Raw genomic sequence first — 16,019 nt, 5'->3', positions numbered from 1 at the left:
TAGCCAATGAAATGTACATTGACTGTAAAAAGTATAATAATATTTAATATTACTTTATTATAAAGTAAAATATTATTTATATTATATTTATCTTCAAGGGCCACCATAAGGTAAACTAAATATATAGTAATCATTTATATTTCGCCGTCTCACTTCATTTGGAGTTATATTATAGTCGCCAGAAAGAAAGAAAAAAAAAAAAAATTTTTTTTAATTAAATCTGCAGTGGCAATGAAAGACGTGGAAACAGCTCCACTAGTGCCGCATAGTGGCAATTTTGAATTACTGCGCTTGTACTTAGAAAAATATAATGCATTTATATGCCTACTCCAAATGTATTTGTTTATACCCATATTCTCTGCCTCTGCTGTATGACTGGTTTGTTCTTCATTTTTTGATTTAACCATATTACAGTCACCTGAAAAAGAAACTATAAAATTGAATGGCATGGAAAAACGCCATACATTATGCATGTTAAACGTGAATTGGTTATTGTATATCTGTCATCTCTACTGCCAGGAGCTGTTTGTTCATTCATTTGGCTTTGGTAATATTACAGTCGCTTGAAAAAAATAAAAAATAAAAAGCCACCATGGCAACAAATGGGCTGGAAAGAGTGAGTTACTGCACTCCACCCAGATATACTAAAAACAATGCATACTTCAAACGTAAGCTGGTTATTTGTATTTCATGAAAGTTCAGTCAGTGAACAATTCAAGCTAAATAAATGAAAGCCTTGGTTAATATAAATTACGTTTGACTAGACATTAAGAGTGAATTTCACAAAACGTTATTGCTAAATGTTGGTACAATGCTAGTCTCCATTAAATTTGTCTAGATCATTAAATTATTTTATTTTAATACCAAGTTTTTCAACAGAAAAGCTACAACCTGTACTGCAAAGTTCAGAAACAACTACTCGGTCACACAGCACGTGCGCAAAACTAGTTTATTTACAGAACAAATGGCACAGTTGTGACAGTAAACATTTGTTTCAGGCATTCTGACAACAAAACCTAGAGAACCAAACGGTGCCCGAGAGAAACAGACCGTTTTAAGGCCATTTTCATAATTAACAAGTAGGAACGAATGAACGCTTCGATTTTCTTCAGCTCAATCAGCGAACATCTACGAGGCCTTATGTTTCTTCCAGGAGGCACAGTTTTGGCAGAAGAGGTGGTTGTGATTATTTCAAGTCCAGTCCATATGATCTATTCATGCAGGTCTTATTTCAAGACAAGCACAAAAAAAAGATGATCAAAAGTGATTTAGAAAGTGTAAAACCCTAAAATAATGTTGATCTGACTTCATGGGCCAGATTATCATGTTTAAACCTTGGCATCGATGACTATACGGCTACAACTGACTGTACGGTTAAACCCAAGTGCAATGGTAGCAGCAGTATCAAAACGTTATACTGAGAGCGTTTCTACAGGCCGAAGACAAAGAGAGTAAGAAAAGACAGCAAAAGAAAGACAAATCAATAAAGGTTGAGGGAACATAATGGAGATGGAGACAGCAGGAATGGCACTGAGACACGAGTCCACACTCCCATTAGACGGCGAGCTTGCTGGCCACCAGAGACTGTTTCCGCTGCGGCAGGTCCTGAGGGGTGGGAATGTGGTCTCCGGTGATCTCCGTCTTCTCCACCGCTGCTGTCGGGAGCTGCTTGTTCTTCATCTTGGCTTTGGCCATGTTATAGTCGCCCGAGTCAAAGTATTTTTGCTGCAAGGGATAACAACGTCCATTATTTGCAATCAGTGGGCTAAATATTAAAACTCCCTTTCAGAAACGTACCCCTTTTTGAAGTCTTTTTCGCAGCAGATCTGAGCCACCGGGCTTGGTCCCGAGATGTGGGTATCGGGCCTTCAGTTTGGCCTCCTCAGTTTTTTCTGGACTTACAACAGTGTCCTGCATCTCCTACATTAAATGTGGGATGAAAACCATTTGAAAACAAATTCTTAAGCCACAGGAAGCAGACTGATACAGTCTAGAACGTTTTCTTTTCTCAAATCATGTCAAACTGTTAAAGGTGCATTGAACTAACAGCTACATTGAACGAAGCAAAATATAGTGAATGTGATGAAAAAAGTTGAAAAAGAACATCGTTTATTTAAAACAGAAATCTTTTGTAACAATATACATTACCGTTCAAAAGTTTGGGGTCAGTAAATTTTTTTCTTTTTTTTGAAAGAAATGAATGCTTTTATTCAGCAAGGATCTGTTAAATTGATAAAAAGTAATAATAAAGACTTATATTGTTAGAAAAGATTTCTATTTTAAATAAACGCTGTTCTTTTTAACTTTTTTCATCTAATAATCCTAAAAAAGTATCAAAGGTTCCTAAACAAAATTTTAAGCAGCAAAACCGTTTCCAATATCGATAATAAATCAGCATATTAGAATGATTTCTGAAGGATCATCTGACACTGAAGACTGGAGTAATGATGCTGAAAATTCAGCTTTGATCACAGAAAAAAATATATATTTTAAAGTATATTAAAATAGAAAACCAATATTTTAAATGGTAATGATATTTTACAATATTAGCCTACTGTTTTTTCTGTATTTTTGGTCAAATAAATGCAGCCATGATGAACAGAAGAGACTTCTTTTAAAAAGTTTACGGTTTTATTATACATCATTTCAGTTTACGCTTTACAGTTAATCTAAATGCGTTATCAGCACGCAGTCTGTAAAACTGACCTAAAAACATACACTGTTTGAAAAGCCTATAAAATAACTTTTACGTAGAGCGGTTGTTTTATATGGTCTAGCAGCTACATACCCGACCGATTTATTTATATATTATTATTTTAACAGTAAGTTAAAATGAGTCTTTCGTAACTGAATCAATACAATCATATTGTCAGATGCGGAATGGCCTCATACTAAACGTGCTCGAACAAGCAAACCTGCTGCTCCTCTGTGCTCGCCTCCACTTCACCGGACATCAAGACAAATTAAATGCAACAAAAACAAAAGAAAACAAAAGACAAAAACGGGACACTTGGGTTTATTCGCCCTCAGAGAGCCGTTAGGCGAGATCCTTAACTGACCGTCTGCTGCCGCTGTCTTGAAAATCCTAAATGTACTTGCTCGAGAGAAACGGGGAGCGGCTCACACACTCACTATGAGCTGCACCGCCGCCGCGCGGACTGGAGGAGAACAGCGGCATTTTGAAAAATACATATATATATATATATATATATATATATATATACAATAAAATATATTTATGCAATAAAATGTGAATTTTGAGATGAAACAGTTCACTGAACCTTAAGAGAAAATATTTAAAAACAAATCTAAAAAAGTTTGCGTATGTGTTTTGTGTTGTTTCATATTTGATACATCATGCTTTTAATGCCCATATATCATGATAAATTGAGAAAGTATGATTCTCTAATGTAAATCAATGAGATTTTATAACAGTATATCAGACTGCTTACATAAAATGCATATAAATATCAGTTGTTTTAGTGTCGTAGTAAGATTATATTTAAATGCTTAGTTTTAAACATTTCTCAAAAACCTGTTATATTTAACATTATTTTTCTAAAATAAGTATGGAGTTGATTCATTCCAGTCAATGTTCATCTTAAAAATTACTAACAATAAAGTTATTCTTACATTTACTTTAAAAATAAAGATTTTACATCAAAAAGACATGTGAACCACGACCTGAACATTTAAGAATTATATTAAAATTATATTACTTTTACTTAAAAGAAAAGTATGAAATATCAATCAGATGAAAGGAAACATGGCAGGAAGACCAGATATATCCAAAATAGTTAAATGAACATCATGTAAGGACATTACAATACAATACAATACAATTTTATTTATATAGCACAATTGAAAAACAACCGAAGTTGACATTGTTTATCCAGGCTGGATAGAAAAGCAAAACCACAACAGAGGCATTTGCATTTAAAATCATTTTAATGTACATAATTATCAAAAAAGTATTAGTTAAATTGTCTTACATTATCTACAATGATAAAAATATAAAGCATGGAAATTGATAATTAAAAATATGTTTTTAATTAATTTGAAATAAAACAGCAAATATTGGTCCATGGCATGTTACTTTCGATTATGAATAAAAATATACACTGAATAGACCACTTCTGATAGTGTAAACAAAGCGTTTGCTTTAATAAAGTTTAATGTGATCAATCATCCTCAAACCGCAGTCGTTCCTCTTTTATATTAATGGAAAGACATTTGCTGAACACTTCACTGAAATCACCTCGTAAAAGGATCAAACAGAGCATCCAAAAATTCTCATAGAACTGAGAAACCTGTTCTAAAATATCAGCAAACGACCCATTAGTTCTGGATCCGTGACGCTAGATAGTACAGCAGGAAGAAGGCCACAACCAAACCGGCAGACACGTAACACAAGATCTTTCTGTTGTCTCGGCCGGATCGTACCATTGTGGAAAACCTCTTCACGCTTCCAGTCAGCAGGCCAGTTGCACTGAGAAAATTAGAGTCCTGCGTAAACAAGGATGTTAAACACATGATGAGTTACACCCATTTCACTGCAAATACAACATCAACACTTTCAAAACACCAACCATGCCATCCAAGTAGCTATTCTGTTCCTCAGCCTCTTTGTCAATGTCATACGCCAGCTGTGAATGAGACCAAAGACATTTAAATGCCACAAAATGACAGCTCTAATTTCTTTAATAACATTATAGAAGTCTGACTTACAGATTTGAGTCTAGAGACTTTACTGGCCAGATTGTCTGCCATCAGCCTGTTTTCAGCGTCCAGCATGTCATCCACAGCACCATGTCCTGTCAAAGACACAAAAATTAACTGTGATTAAGCCTTTTTGACATAAAGTGCACCAACATGATTTCATATCTGACCACTTTCATTTTCCGAGTTTACTTGCACTGGCAACATCAACAATAAATTTTATTTTTTAGACCAAAGAGGCATCATAATATTTTAATATTAAGTGGAGATACTAATAAAATAGCTGAAATGAAAATATGACTGTATATTATATGAAAACTGCTACGTGTCACTTACCTCGATTCCACGGATCAGCCATCTTTAAAGAGCTAATCAGCTAACAACCCCGAAAAAACACTTTAAAACACGCCGAACACCAGTAAAAACTATTCGTTTTAACTGTAAATAACGTCTTAAACAAAAGCTAGCACATATACGTTCAGTAAAATTGTTGACAACTGTAAAACAGCGCGCATTTATCACGAAGCGAACCGCTGAACAGCGAAGCTGCGTACAGTGAAGCGCAGCAGCAGCCGCTGGGGATTGTGGGATATGTTTGTCCGCCAGTCATTCATTTTTCTATCATAAGGACTCTGTCTGATTGCATAAGCTTCCTAGCCAGCCATCTGCTTGGGTTTGCTTTAATCGTTTTGTTCGCCTAATATTATTATTTTTTTAACGACATTGATATGAAATAAACAGCGCGTGTCACTGTTGTGCTGGTAAGCATCTTTATTTTATAATGCATAACCTTGATTATGCGGTCATCATAACGACGAGTAGCAAAATGCAATTACAGATGCATAATTAAATTTGATAATATTTGCATGTATAACTGCGCGTGTGCATTTTGTAGTGAAGATTAAATTAAATATATTTCCGATTACCCTGTATTTGAAGGATATATTCGCAGATACAAAACAACAAAGGTTTTAAGGTGATTATGGTGATTTTTTAAAATATAATTAACTGTTTTAATGATGTTTTAACAAAAGTGCAGTTTGTGATTTTTCAGTGCTTGTGTGTCGAATGATGATCACATCCACGATCTCTATACAATGCACTGAATGACTTTAAAAGGCGTTTAAATAAGGCTTTTAAAGTAGTAAAATGTGCGAAGTTCAATTGAAATTATGTACCAAGCAAAAGAGGGACAAACCTTTCTGAAATTTCAATTAAACGTATTTAAATGCTATAATTTAATTTAAAACATATTATATATTATACTAGAACATTTTATTAGTTCTATTACATAAATCCGGTTTCATTTATGTATGAACGACAAATATGCACCACGTTAAGTTTATTATTTTCTTGAAACTGTGTAATTCAACTTGATGATACATAATCTTAAATATAGGCCTAAAAATGTTTGAGTTTAGGTGGGAAAAAATGTAAATTTAATTGTGAAATGTATTTTTAATTAAAAAGTGTTTTAAAGACAACCCCTTAATGCAATGTAATTTTTCATTTAAAATTAGTGTATTTAATTTATATATCTATTTCCTTGTATTTGTTTTTGTAGTGTGGAGCACCAATCAGCCACAGATTGTCATAATGCTGGCCCGCAAAGGCATTTTGGCTGATGGTTTCCTGTTGACACGACTCGCTGAGGATGCCACACAACCCAGTCGCATCTGGCCAAAGTCACAGAGGGCGCGTTTCATCACCAAGAGCGGGTCGTGTAATGTTGCCCACAAGAATATACGAGAACAGGTGCGTTGCCCAAATGAACCAAGCAAATGTTTAAATTCACTCACATATTGTAGTATAATGTGTTATTAGACAACAGATGCAGTACACTTCATTGATTAGATTCTGTTGCTTCTCAGGGCCGGTTTCTCCAAGATGTTTTCACCACCATGGTGGACCTGAAATGGCAGCATTCCCTGCTCATCTTCACTTCGGCATTCCTCTGCTCCTGGATGCTCTTTGCCATGGTGTGGTGGCTTTTAGCGTTCGCTCATGGCGATCTGGAGCCTCGAGATCCCAACGAGCCTGGACCTGTGCCGTGTGTCACTTCCATTCACTCCTTCACGTCTGCTTTTCTGTTCTCCATTGAGGTGCAGGTAAGGAGCAATCTGGATGGATTTGAATCCAATTGTTGACCCATTGAGGTCCAAATGGCTGAGCTTTCTGAACCTGTAATATCAGTCATTTCTGTAATATCAGGTGACTATTGGTTTTGGAGGACGAATGGTGACGGAGGAATGTCCACTGGCCATCATAGTCCTCATTATCCAGAACATTCTGGGCCTGATCATCAACGCCATCATGCTGGGCTGTGTGTTCATGAAGACAGCTCAAGCCAACCGGAGAGCAGAGACCCTCATCTTCTCCCGTAACGCAGTCATTGCCCCGCGGAATGGCCGACCAACGTTCATGTTCCGTGTCGGAGATCTGAGGAAGAGCATGATCATCTCAGCCACAATACAGCTGCAGGTGACAAATATCTTCTACTCTCTGAAAAACAAAGGTTCTTTATTGGCATCTATGGTTCCGTGAAGAACCTTTAATATCAATGGAGCCTTTCCATTGGAAAAAAGGTTCTTTAGATTTTTGAAATGTATGGTACTTCAGAACTGTTCACTAAATGGTTCTTTGGGAAAACAAAAATGGTTCTTCTCTGGCATCACTGTGAAAACCTTCCTTTTGGAACGTTTATTTGTAAGAGTGTAGCTCTTCTGTCCAAAACGTCTTGAGTTGAATTCCACCCTAATCTTGATTTCTGTTATTCAGGTGATTCGGCGGACAGTGACTGCGGAGGGTGAGGTGATTCCGGTCTGTCAGCTCGATATCCAGGTGGAAAATCCGCTCAGGAGCAACGGCATATTCCTTGTCTCTCCACTTATAATCAGTCACACCATTGACAGAGGAAGTCCGCTGTACGAGATCTCAGCGCAGTCACTGGCTACCGAAGACCTGGAGATCATTGTCATTTTGGAAGGTGAATGGAGTGCACTTCTCTTTATTGTAATCATTTTGAATTAATAATAATAATAATAAATTTCAGTCATTTCTAAACTGAAAAGAATTTGCTGCCTGTATAGCTCACTAGGTTTTGAAAGCGAGCCGATGTGTCTGTTCTACCAGGTGTTGTGGAGACCACCGGCATCACCATGCAGGCCCGCACATCCTACACGCCAGAGGAGATCTTGTGGGGTCGGCGTTTCGTCTCCATTATGACGGAGGAGGATGGGCGCTACTCAATCGACTACTCCAAATTTGGAAACACCGTCCCCGTCCGGATGCTGGCGCTCAGTGCTAAGGAGCTGGACCAGACCAGGGGCGTGCAGGACAGCGGACCCCATGAGGGTAAACCTCAGGGCTGGGGGCTGGTGAGGGCGGGACGGGGCGGGTACAGGAGGGGCGGCGGCCGGGCCTGTGATGACACGGCAGCCAAGCCTTGGTACGTGCCAGCGGAGAAGGAGGAGGAGAAGAAGGGGCAAAAGAAAACAGTGAAACTTGAGGAAATAGGCAGAGAGATTGAAGAAGAAACAGTGGAGGACATGAGCGATTAGAACAAAAACATTTATTAGTTTTTTCAGGTATGGAAGTAGAAATAACCTAGAAGTAACTGGTAACTAGTTCACTTAAAGTTATAGTTCACCTAAAAATTTTAATTCTGTCATCATTTACTCACCCTCATGGCGTTCCAAATTCATAAGACTTGTATATCTTCACAAAACTTGGATTAAACCGTTTGATTCTTATGAATTTGATTAACAGCAAAATGGTTTTTTGGTTCTTCTAAGTTTTGGTTTCTTGGACTTTCAATGGAGGGACAGAAATCTTTCAAGTTTCATTCAGAATAACATAATTTGTGTTTCAAAGGTTAACCAAAGTCTAATGGGTTTGGAACAACATGAGGGTAAATAAATTATGACACAATTTCCATTTTTTGGAGAACTATCCCTTTAATATTCAAGAATATTACACTACACATGTTTTGTAAACTGTCAAAACATGGACAACTGTGGCATTGTTTACGAATACCTCTGAGAATTTCTTGTAGATTTTGTCCTTTTCTGCCAGCAATATAATGAATTTTAGGATTGTTTTAACAGAAAAATGTGGTATCTTGGCAGTACTAGTCAAGATATGGACCATAGTTAGGGTAGATGCCATAATTCATTCAGTGAGAATAAAAAGCAGGCTGTGGTGGATAGAAGTACAGTCAACAGAAACAACTTTCAAGCTGTGAAATTAAACATGATGACCAAAAACCTTAACTCTGCACAAACTGTTTAACAGACTGTTTCTATCCACCACAGATTCGTTTTTTTATTCACATCAAATTAAATATGGCATATACCTCAATTAAAATGTATTACTGCTGCTGTTAAAGCAAACATGTGGCAGCTGTATATGTTTGTATGTTGGGTTTTGATACCATAAGCCCTTTTAAAAAATATTCCAGTTCATTGCCTTTTTGTGTTCTAATCTTGTTTTATGAGATGTGATGTGTTTATGTTACTTTTTTTTTTTTAAAGGGATAGTACACCCAAAAATGAAAATTCGGTAATTTACTAACTCTCATGTCATTCCAAACCCGTTTTGACTTTCATTCTTCTGCCGAATGTAAAAGAAGATATTTTGAAGAATGTTGGTAACCAAACAGCTTTGATTTCCATTGACCTACATAGTATGGACAAAAAAAACAAAACAATGTAAGTCAATGGGAACCAAAATTGTTTAGTTACCAACATTCTTTAAAAGAAGATATTTTGAAGAATGTTGGTAAATAAACAGTTTTGGTTCCCATTGACTTCCATTGTACAAACAGAAAATACAGTGGAGGTCAATAAGAAATAAAACCGTTTGTTATCATTTACTCACCCTCATGCCATTCCGAATTTGTATGTTTTTTTTTTTCTCTGTGGAAAAAAAAAAAAAAAAACGGTTTTGGTTCCAATTGACATATATTGTTTTTATCCATACAATGGAAGCCAATGGAAACCGAAACCATTTCGTTACCAACATTCTTCAAAATATCTTCCACATTGCACAGCAGAAAGAAAGTCATACAAGATTGGAATGACATAAGGGTGAGTAAATGATGGCAAAATTATAATTTTCGGGTGGACTATCCCTTTAATGTGGCTATCATAGTGTTTAGTGTGTTACATTGCGTGGGCTTGTGCAATTGTGTTGTGAACTAGAGGACCTGAACCCCTTACATACATACCTTCACGTTTGTGTCCAATTTAAATGTGAAAATTAGGGAATACATTCCATGTTGATTTAACAGTTTACATATCAGTGAGTTCATTTATTTTGTGTATGTCACATATTTAATAAAGCATATGACATTTTATATATCTGACTGAAGGAATTCCTGAAATTTACTTTACTTTTTTTTGGAAAACGGCATGTTATGTCACAGGATTAGGGGTCAACAGCTGGGCAGACTTTACAGCGAATGAAGCTGTTCCATCTGTGTTCAGATGGTGGAGATTTTAAAGTCGTCTGTTTCAAATCCACTCACTGAATATATTCCTCCTTTTTAGTCATTTAGTGTTATATTGATGTTAGGTGCTGCATTTAAATGGCTAGTTGAAGTGGAGCTGTCCGCGGTGCTGAATGGACACTTGAACCATTGCAGGTGGTTTGAAACTGGACTTATAAGATGGTAAAGGGTAGTTAATTTATTAATGTAAATATACTACATACAAAGGTAATTTATGAAAAGATCAAACATCTTGCTGCATTCTTTTCAAATATCAGCCAAAATAAAATAAAATAATTTTAAATTGAAAAGAAAAAGTCAGAAAACAATGGTATTAGAATAAAAATAGTTTACAACAAGCAGTGCTTTTTGATATATAAGTGGTTAGTTAAAACCAAACAATCACAAATAATAGTACATAGTGAATATATAGATATCCATAAAGGGTATGGCAAGAAATAGCCTTCGAGGACACTAGTGAGAAATCATGCAGTGATGCAGCAGGACCAGAGGCTGGTGAGCACCGCCAGCAGGGATAAGATCCACATGCTTGCCGCGGTCGCTGGTCCGCTGTTACACAGGTCAGTGTTGCAGCACCTGTAAGTATATTCTGATATTGACGGAAACTGCTGGGACAGACGAGAGTTATCACAGTCAGTGTAACGAATGCACCGGCGAATGGTCTTCCCACCTAGAAAATGAGAACTGTTAATCAGTGAATAGAATAGAATAGAATGTTTAAAAAAATAAGTCACTTAAAAAAGTATGAATGCCATTAAATTAATGTTATTTTAAATGGAGCATATTTTTCAAGCATTTTTATAAAAAGGAAACCAAGTTAGAAATTAAATTATTAAATTATTTATAGTATAAAAATTATGTAGCCTTTCAGTTAAAATGTACTAATCGCATAAACTGAATTCTTACATCCACTAAAAATCCCATCAACAATAAATCCATCAAACACCTTACCTTTTGGAGATTTAAGACAAGTTGGAGGTTATCATAACTTTACGAGGTTTTCCATCATGATTTTTGAAAAAAAATTAAAAAAATTCAGGAATTCAAATTCTGAAGTTTTGTCTTTAGAACCTTTTTAAGAAAAACGAATATTCTTAAGGAAAGGTTTTGGGAATATAAAATATTTGTAAATATTCTTAAGTTAGAAAATAAGAAAGAAATAATAAGAAGAATTGTATTATTATTTTATTGTTCCATGTTTGGAGCATTTCTTATTTTTCATTTCCATTTAAATATCTCAGTATTTATGACTTCATTACTAAGAAATCTGAAGGCTGTTGTATAGACAAATCTCTAAAACACTAAAACTTTATTAAACTGAAAACTTATTTTAAGAAAGTTTTTTTATCTTTTTAACTGAAAAAAACTGTTTTGATGGACATTTAATTTACAAATTAATAAATAGTATGAAGTAAGTGGTTATTTTTAGACAGATTAATTAGCAAAGTTCAGTTGAGATTAGTTTTAAAAAGTCACTACATACTTGGTAACTTACCCAATACTGCTCAACATTATTTGGTTAGTAGTTATTGCAAAAGTGGTTAAGAAAAGTTAAGTTAATTCTTAGAAAATGTCTAGTGTAACTTGATTGCAGATGTCACTTTGTTTGAAAATATAATATAATATAATATAATACAAATAAACTTGAAACAATAAATGTGTTTTAAAATGTACCTGAACCAAACACTAAACTATTAAAATAAATAAAAATGTAAAAGCTAAAACCTTTTTGCCCCTTCTCAGGAGGATATGCCATTGCATACTAAAACTTCATCCACAAACCTTTCTCATGAAGATATAAACATGCGTCCTCATAAGAACAAACTTGCTGCACTGTGCATCGGGCCCCGGTGTAATCCTCACACTTGTAGCATCGAAGAGACGAGCCTGCAGAGGAGAATCGGATTCCATAATGCTTAACGCCTGTTTCAAATAAAAAGCACTGAGGTCATGACCAAAACCACACAAAACTAAGCCAACAATAATTAAGTGCATTTAACTTACCTAAGCTAAGAGTCACACAACAGACCAACAGAAAAAGTCCAAGAGAGCACTTCATTATGAGAAAACCTTCCTGACCTAAGAGACTGATAATGAACAAAAATAAACTAAAATAAAGAAAACAAATCAGCATATTAATGAAAAGTCGGTACATTCATGATTTCTGAAGGATCCCGTGACACTGGAGGAATGATGCTGAAAATTCAGCTTTGCATCACAGGAGTAAAATATATTTTACAATATATTTACATAGAAAACAGTTTTAAATTGTTTTTTTTAATTGAAAAACTATTTCACAATATTAGTGTTTTTACTGTATTTTTCAGCACATAAAAGCAGCCTCGGTGAGCAGAAAAGAATTAAAAACATTTAAAAATCACAATGTTTGCAAACTTTTGACAAGTACTGTATATACAATATATATATATATACACATATATAAAAAGTATAAATGTTGTTTATACTATATATATATATATATATATATATATAATTAAATAATATAATACATAAAATAAAACTGAAAAGCATAACTGCGCAGTTCAAATATCTTGTGCAATACTTGTATGACAGCTGTAGGAAAATATTAGCATCAGAATTATTTTAAATATCACTTACCCTGCTCAAAATGTTCAGGGTTAATCCAAGCTTGTGCGTTTCAACAGTCCAAAAGCATTCTTCGTGCCACCTCTTCCCTGCTCGAGCTCTCGCCCAGCCTCACCCTTGCCCTACATGAATGATGTCATTGATGGAGTTTCTCCTAGATGCCAAGACAGATTAAAGGGATCCGAAAAACGAGACAAGATTATGTTTATTATAATTAATATCCATTAATATATTGCAATGCCTGCGCGTTGGTGACTCATAGCAGCTATAGGTAAATAACTAAAAGTGCAATAAACAGTAAAACTACTTGCGCTACAAACCAGTGTTTATGATAATAAATTAAACTAATATGATAACAGTTTGCAATATAGAGCAGCTTAACAGACTCTTTTTGTACAAGTAAAATAGTTAGAAGCGAATGACATCATAACGCATCTCAAAAACAATTGCATTTCGCTAAATGATTATCTTGCACAGCCAGAACAGGGTTATATTAACCCAAAACAGAGCACATTCAGAATTTGCCTTTACAAAGATCTTATACAGAATCTTCACAGAACTTCAGTTCAATCTAATTGTCTCTCTCTTTGTGCAGCGTAACGACTGACCACGAGAATTAAACCCCAATCCGTTCTGCTACGTTTCCCAACACTGCAGCTGGTGTTGACAATAAGGCCTGTGTCACACTTCCTAGAGCCTTTCTGCAGTCATGGAAGCACTCAATTCAAATGTCATCTCAATGCCACCCTTATTTGAGACTGAATCTGAAAAGGCATGAAATACAACTCTGAATCTGGATCTGATGATAGCAGAACAATTGGTGTTAAGCAAATGGATTTGTTGGGATTTAAAACAGTGAAGTAGTGTTGTTTGTGCGGCAGCCCACACAAGTACTCATGTTGTTGCTTTTCCGCTACCTTAGCAAAGGGAGCAGAAAATCACCCATCACATGTCAGAATGCTAATATCCAGGAGAAGGCGTGATGATTGGCTTTTTCCACAGTGCTGGAATGGGACTGTGTTTAAAGGACCAAATACAGGCACAGATGACCAATGAAGCTGTGGTCAGACAAGCAACAAAGAGCACTTGATCTTTGTTTGGGCTGTAGCATTCAGTGCAGCGTTTTAAATAATGTGTGTATGTGTCTAGTTAATCTAAATATATATATATATATATATTACATTATTTTTTAACATGCAACAATCAAGAAATGGCTTTCTATTTAAACCTGAAATCATCTTATCTTATCTATAAATGGTGACTCAATTAAAGGAATAGTTCACCAAAAAATGAAAAATTGCTGAAAACTAACTCACCCTCAGGCCATCCAAGACGTAGAGGAGTTTGTTTCTTCATCGGAATACGTTTAGAGAAATGTAGCATTACATCATTTGCTCACCAATGGATCCACTGCAGTGAATGGGTGCCGTCAGAATGGGAGTCCAAACAGCTGATAAACGCATCACAATGATCCACAAGCAATTCACACAACTTGAAGAATTACACTTCCGGTATGATATGAGCGTTCTATCCATAATATTGCGGAAAAGCCAACTCGTCTGAATCAGGAGAGTAGTATGCACGGATCAAGCACTGTTTACAAGCGTACTTGTGGGTTATTTTAATGTTTTTATCAGCTGTTTGGCACCCATCCATGATGTAATGCTAAAGTGATCATGTTAAATTACTCCATCTCCATCTGTTCTGATGAAGATTCAAACTCATCTACAATCTTGGATGGCCTGATGGTGAGAAAATCTCCAGCAAATTTTCATTTTTTTGGGTGAACTATTCCTTCAAGCAAACCAGTAAAAACATAATAACATAACAATACTTGACCATAGATGACAATAACATAAAAAACTTTATTAAACCATTATTTGTTGAATATAGTTTCCATATGCTGTCATTTTAAGTAGGTTTCTATAATACATGTACACATTCTCCAGGTATACATTTCACATGTAGTTCATATTCTTGAGTTCCAGTGTTATAAGTTTTCAGGAAGAAAGGGTGTATAATGTGTAAATCCAAGCAAAAGACATATTTCTCTTTGCAAGAAGGAACTGAATGGAAATATGGAGCTACCATTCACTTGTTTTGTTTGAAAATAAACTTGAAATCAGAAGTAACTTTGTTCCTTAGGCCTAAGACCTGGTGTCTCCCAGATAAAAGCATTGAAAAACATTTCATAATAATTCATGATATGGACAATGCACATTATTGTGTTTACATGACAACTAAATCAAGAAAATACAAAATTATGAATCTAGACATAACGTTTACATTTGGTACACATAGTATTCGATTAAAGGAAAATACATATTAAAACCTTAACTAAATAAAATCAGACTTGACTTTGGCTCATTTTATGAGAATTCAAAACTGAAGATGAGCAAATGTTTGCTTTGACACAGCTACGGCATATACCTCCCAACACCATACGAGAAGATTCACTCGATGGCATACCTCACTGTGAGGTAACGGTCTAACATTCAAAAGCATTCATATACATACATAAAAAAAAGTTTAGATTTTTGGCAGCTCACTTATTAATCCTTACAATCCTTTTGCTACTCACGAGTTCAGATGTGGGTATGCAATGCCATCAATTGCTCACTAACGCATGAAATGCTAACAAAAATAGCTAATGAAACATAATAGTTTGACCAATTAAATGAGAGTAATCTTTTGCGTAGAACACTGTTTTTGAAATTTCTGTTTTTAAAATGTACATTCATTAAAACAGAATAAAAATTGATTTATTGAAATAATTCTTTCCATAAAATACAAACTTTCGGAGGCTTTAAACACATGCTAAATTTTCAGTCGTGCAAAATCTAAATATATTTTAAAATAAAGACAAGCCATTTCAGTATGATTAATATAAAACGTTGCAGCACATGGAAGGTAGTCCAGCCTTAACTGTACACGTGTATAGTTAAGACACAAGGATACGTTTTCTACGTGTATTTACACTTTGATTTGAAGGAAAACAGCGCATCCGTGCAGCGTGGCTGACAGAAGCGTGTACGCTGCTTGCGTTCAGCGGATATTCTCCAAAATGGCGCTACGGTAATGCAGAGAGACACAGAGGAGACGAATTGTTGAATAAAGTCGTTATTTTTGTTTTCTTCGTGTACAAAAAGTATTCTCGTCGCTTCATAACATTACGGTTGAACCA

The 16,019-nt window shown here is 35.4% G+C and overlaps 4 protein-coding genes across 5 annotated transcripts; 1 reads left to right on the top strand and 3 right to left on the bottom strand.

Moving 5' to 3' along the window:
• Positions 1-1,214: 1,214 nt before the first annotated feature.
• Positions 1,215-3,099, bottom strand: LOC107740885 (cAMP-regulated phosphoprotein 19-like). The gene is made up of 3 exons (XM_016553419.1): positions 2,916-3,099; positions 1,798-1,920; positions 1,215-1,725 (listed from the first exon to the last, which is right to left on the bottom strand). Exons 1-3 carry the CDS (start codon positions 2,952-2,954, stop codon positions 1,555-1,557), a joined length of 333 nt encoding a protein of 110 aa, XP_016408905.1. The 5' UTR covers positions 2,955-3,099; the 3' UTR covers positions 1,215-1,554.
• Positions 3,100-3,915: 816 nt separating this feature from the next.
• bet1l (Bet1 golgi vesicular membrane trafficking protein-like) lies at positions 3,916-5,302 on the bottom strand. Its single transcript, XM_016553420.1, has 4 exons — positions 5,056-5,302; positions 4,729-4,814; positions 4,590-4,646; positions 3,916-4,506 (listed from the first exon to the last, which is right to left on the bottom strand). The coding sequence occupies exons 1-4, from the start codon at positions 5,075-5,077 to the stop codon at positions 4,339-4,341; spliced, it is 333 nt and encodes a 110-aa protein (XP_016408906.1). The 5' UTR covers positions 5,078-5,302; the 3' UTR covers positions 3,916-4,338.
• Positions 5,303-5,400: 98 nt separating this feature from the next.
• kcnj11l (potassium inwardly rectifying channel subfamily J member 11, like) lies at positions 5,401-9,259 on the top strand. Its single transcript, XM_016553418.1, has 6 exons — positions 5,401-5,480; positions 6,284-6,474; positions 6,591-6,827; positions 6,931-7,200; positions 7,498-7,705; positions 7,852-9,259. Exons 2-6 carry the CDS (start codon positions 6,316-6,318, stop codon positions 8,277-8,279), a joined length of 1,302 nt encoding a protein of 433 aa, XP_016408904.1. The 5' UTR covers positions 5,401-5,480; positions 6,284-6,315; the 3' UTR covers positions 8,280-9,259.
• Positions 9,260-10,131: 872 nt separating this feature from the next.
• On the bottom strand, positions 10,132-12,942 carry cd59b (CD59 molecule (CD59 blood group) b). 2 transcript variants are annotated; one of them, XM_016553416.1, is made up of 4 exons: positions 12,848-12,942; positions 12,233-12,315; positions 12,011-12,151; positions 10,132-10,898 (listed from the first exon to the last, which is right to left on the bottom strand). In XM_016553416.1, the coding sequence occupies exons 2-4, from the start codon at positions 12,285-12,287 to the stop codon at positions 10,693-10,695; spliced, it is 402 nt and encodes a 133-aa protein (XP_016408902.1). In that variant the 5' UTR covers positions 12,288-12,315; positions 12,848-12,942; the 3' UTR covers positions 10,132-10,692. The 2 variants fall into 2 exon arrangements, with proteins under 2 accessions (XP_016408902.1, XP_016408903.1); XM_016553417.1 differs by having other exon boundaries at positions 12,011-12,115.
• Positions 12,943-16,019: the final 3,077 nt, after the last annotated feature.

This window comes from Sinocyclocheilus rhinocerous, unplaced genomic scaffold (genome assembly GCF_001515625.1).
Source record: "Sinocyclocheilus rhinocerous isolate Xijiao unplaced genomic scaffold, SAMN03320098_v1.1 scaffold1668, whole genome shotgun sequence".
Classification (NCBI taxonomy): Eukaryota; Metazoa; Chordata; class Actinopteri; order Cypriniformes; family Cyprinidae; genus Sinocyclocheilus; species Sinocyclocheilus rhinocerous.
This window is presented reverse-complemented; position numbering and strand designations above follow the sequence as displayed.

What these genes read in the sequence shown, in the direction of transcription:
- LOC107740885 (XM_016553419.1), bottom strand. Translation starts at nt 2,954, where the DNA reads ATGTCCGGTGAAGTGGAGGCGAGCACAGAGGAGCAGCAG. An exon ending in CGAGCACAGAGGAGCAGCAG is followed by an intron (nt 1,921 to 2,915) that starts GTTTGCTTGTTC and finishes CATTTAATGTAG; the next exon opens with GAGATGCAGGACACTGTTGT. An exon ending in GAAAAAGACTTCAAAAAGGG is followed by an intron (nt 1,726 to 1,797) that starts GTACGTTTCTGA and finishes TATCCCTTGCAG; the next exon opens with CAAAAATACTTTGACTCGGG.
- bet1l (XM_016553420.1), bottom strand. Translation starts at nt 5,077, where the DNA reads ATGGCTGATCCGTGGAATCGAG. An exon ending in GGCTGATCCGTGGAATCGAG is followed by an intron (nt 4,815 to 5,055) that starts GTAAGTGACACG and finishes TGTCTTTGACAG; the next exon opens with GACATGGTGCTGTGGATGAC. An exon ending in AAGTCTCTAGACTCAAATCT is followed by an intron (nt 4,647 to 4,728) that starts GTAAGTCAGACT and finishes TCTCATTCACAG; the next exon opens with CTGGCGTATGACATTGACAA.
- kcnj11l (XM_016553418.1), top strand. Translation starts at nt 6,316, where the DNA reads ATGCTGGCCCGCAAAGGCATTTTGGCTGATGGTTTCCTGTTGACACGA. An exon ending in ACAAGAATATACGAGAACAG is followed by an intron (nt 6,475 to 6,590) that starts GTGCGTTGCCCA and finishes GTTGCTTCTCAG; the next exon opens with GGCCGGTTTCTCCAAGATGT. An exon ending in TGTTCTCCATTGAGGTGCAG is followed by an intron (nt 6,828 to 6,930) that starts GTAAGGAGCAAT and finishes CTGTAATATCAG; the next exon opens with GTGACTATTGGTTTTGGAGG.
- cd59b (XM_016553416.1), bottom strand. Translation starts at nt 12,287, where the DNA reads ATGAAGTGCTCTCTTGGACTTTTTCTGTTGGTCTGTTGTGTGACTCTT. An exon ending in TTGTGTGACTCTTAGCTTAG is followed by an intron (nt 12,152 to 12,232) that starts GTAAGTTAAATG and finishes TATTTGAAACAG; the next exon opens with GCGTTAAGCATTATGGAATC. An exon ending in TTTATATCTTCATGAGAAAG is followed by an intron (nt 10,899 to 12,010) that starts GTTTGTGGATGA and finishes CTCATTTTCTAG; the next exon opens with GTGGGAAGACCATTCGCCGG.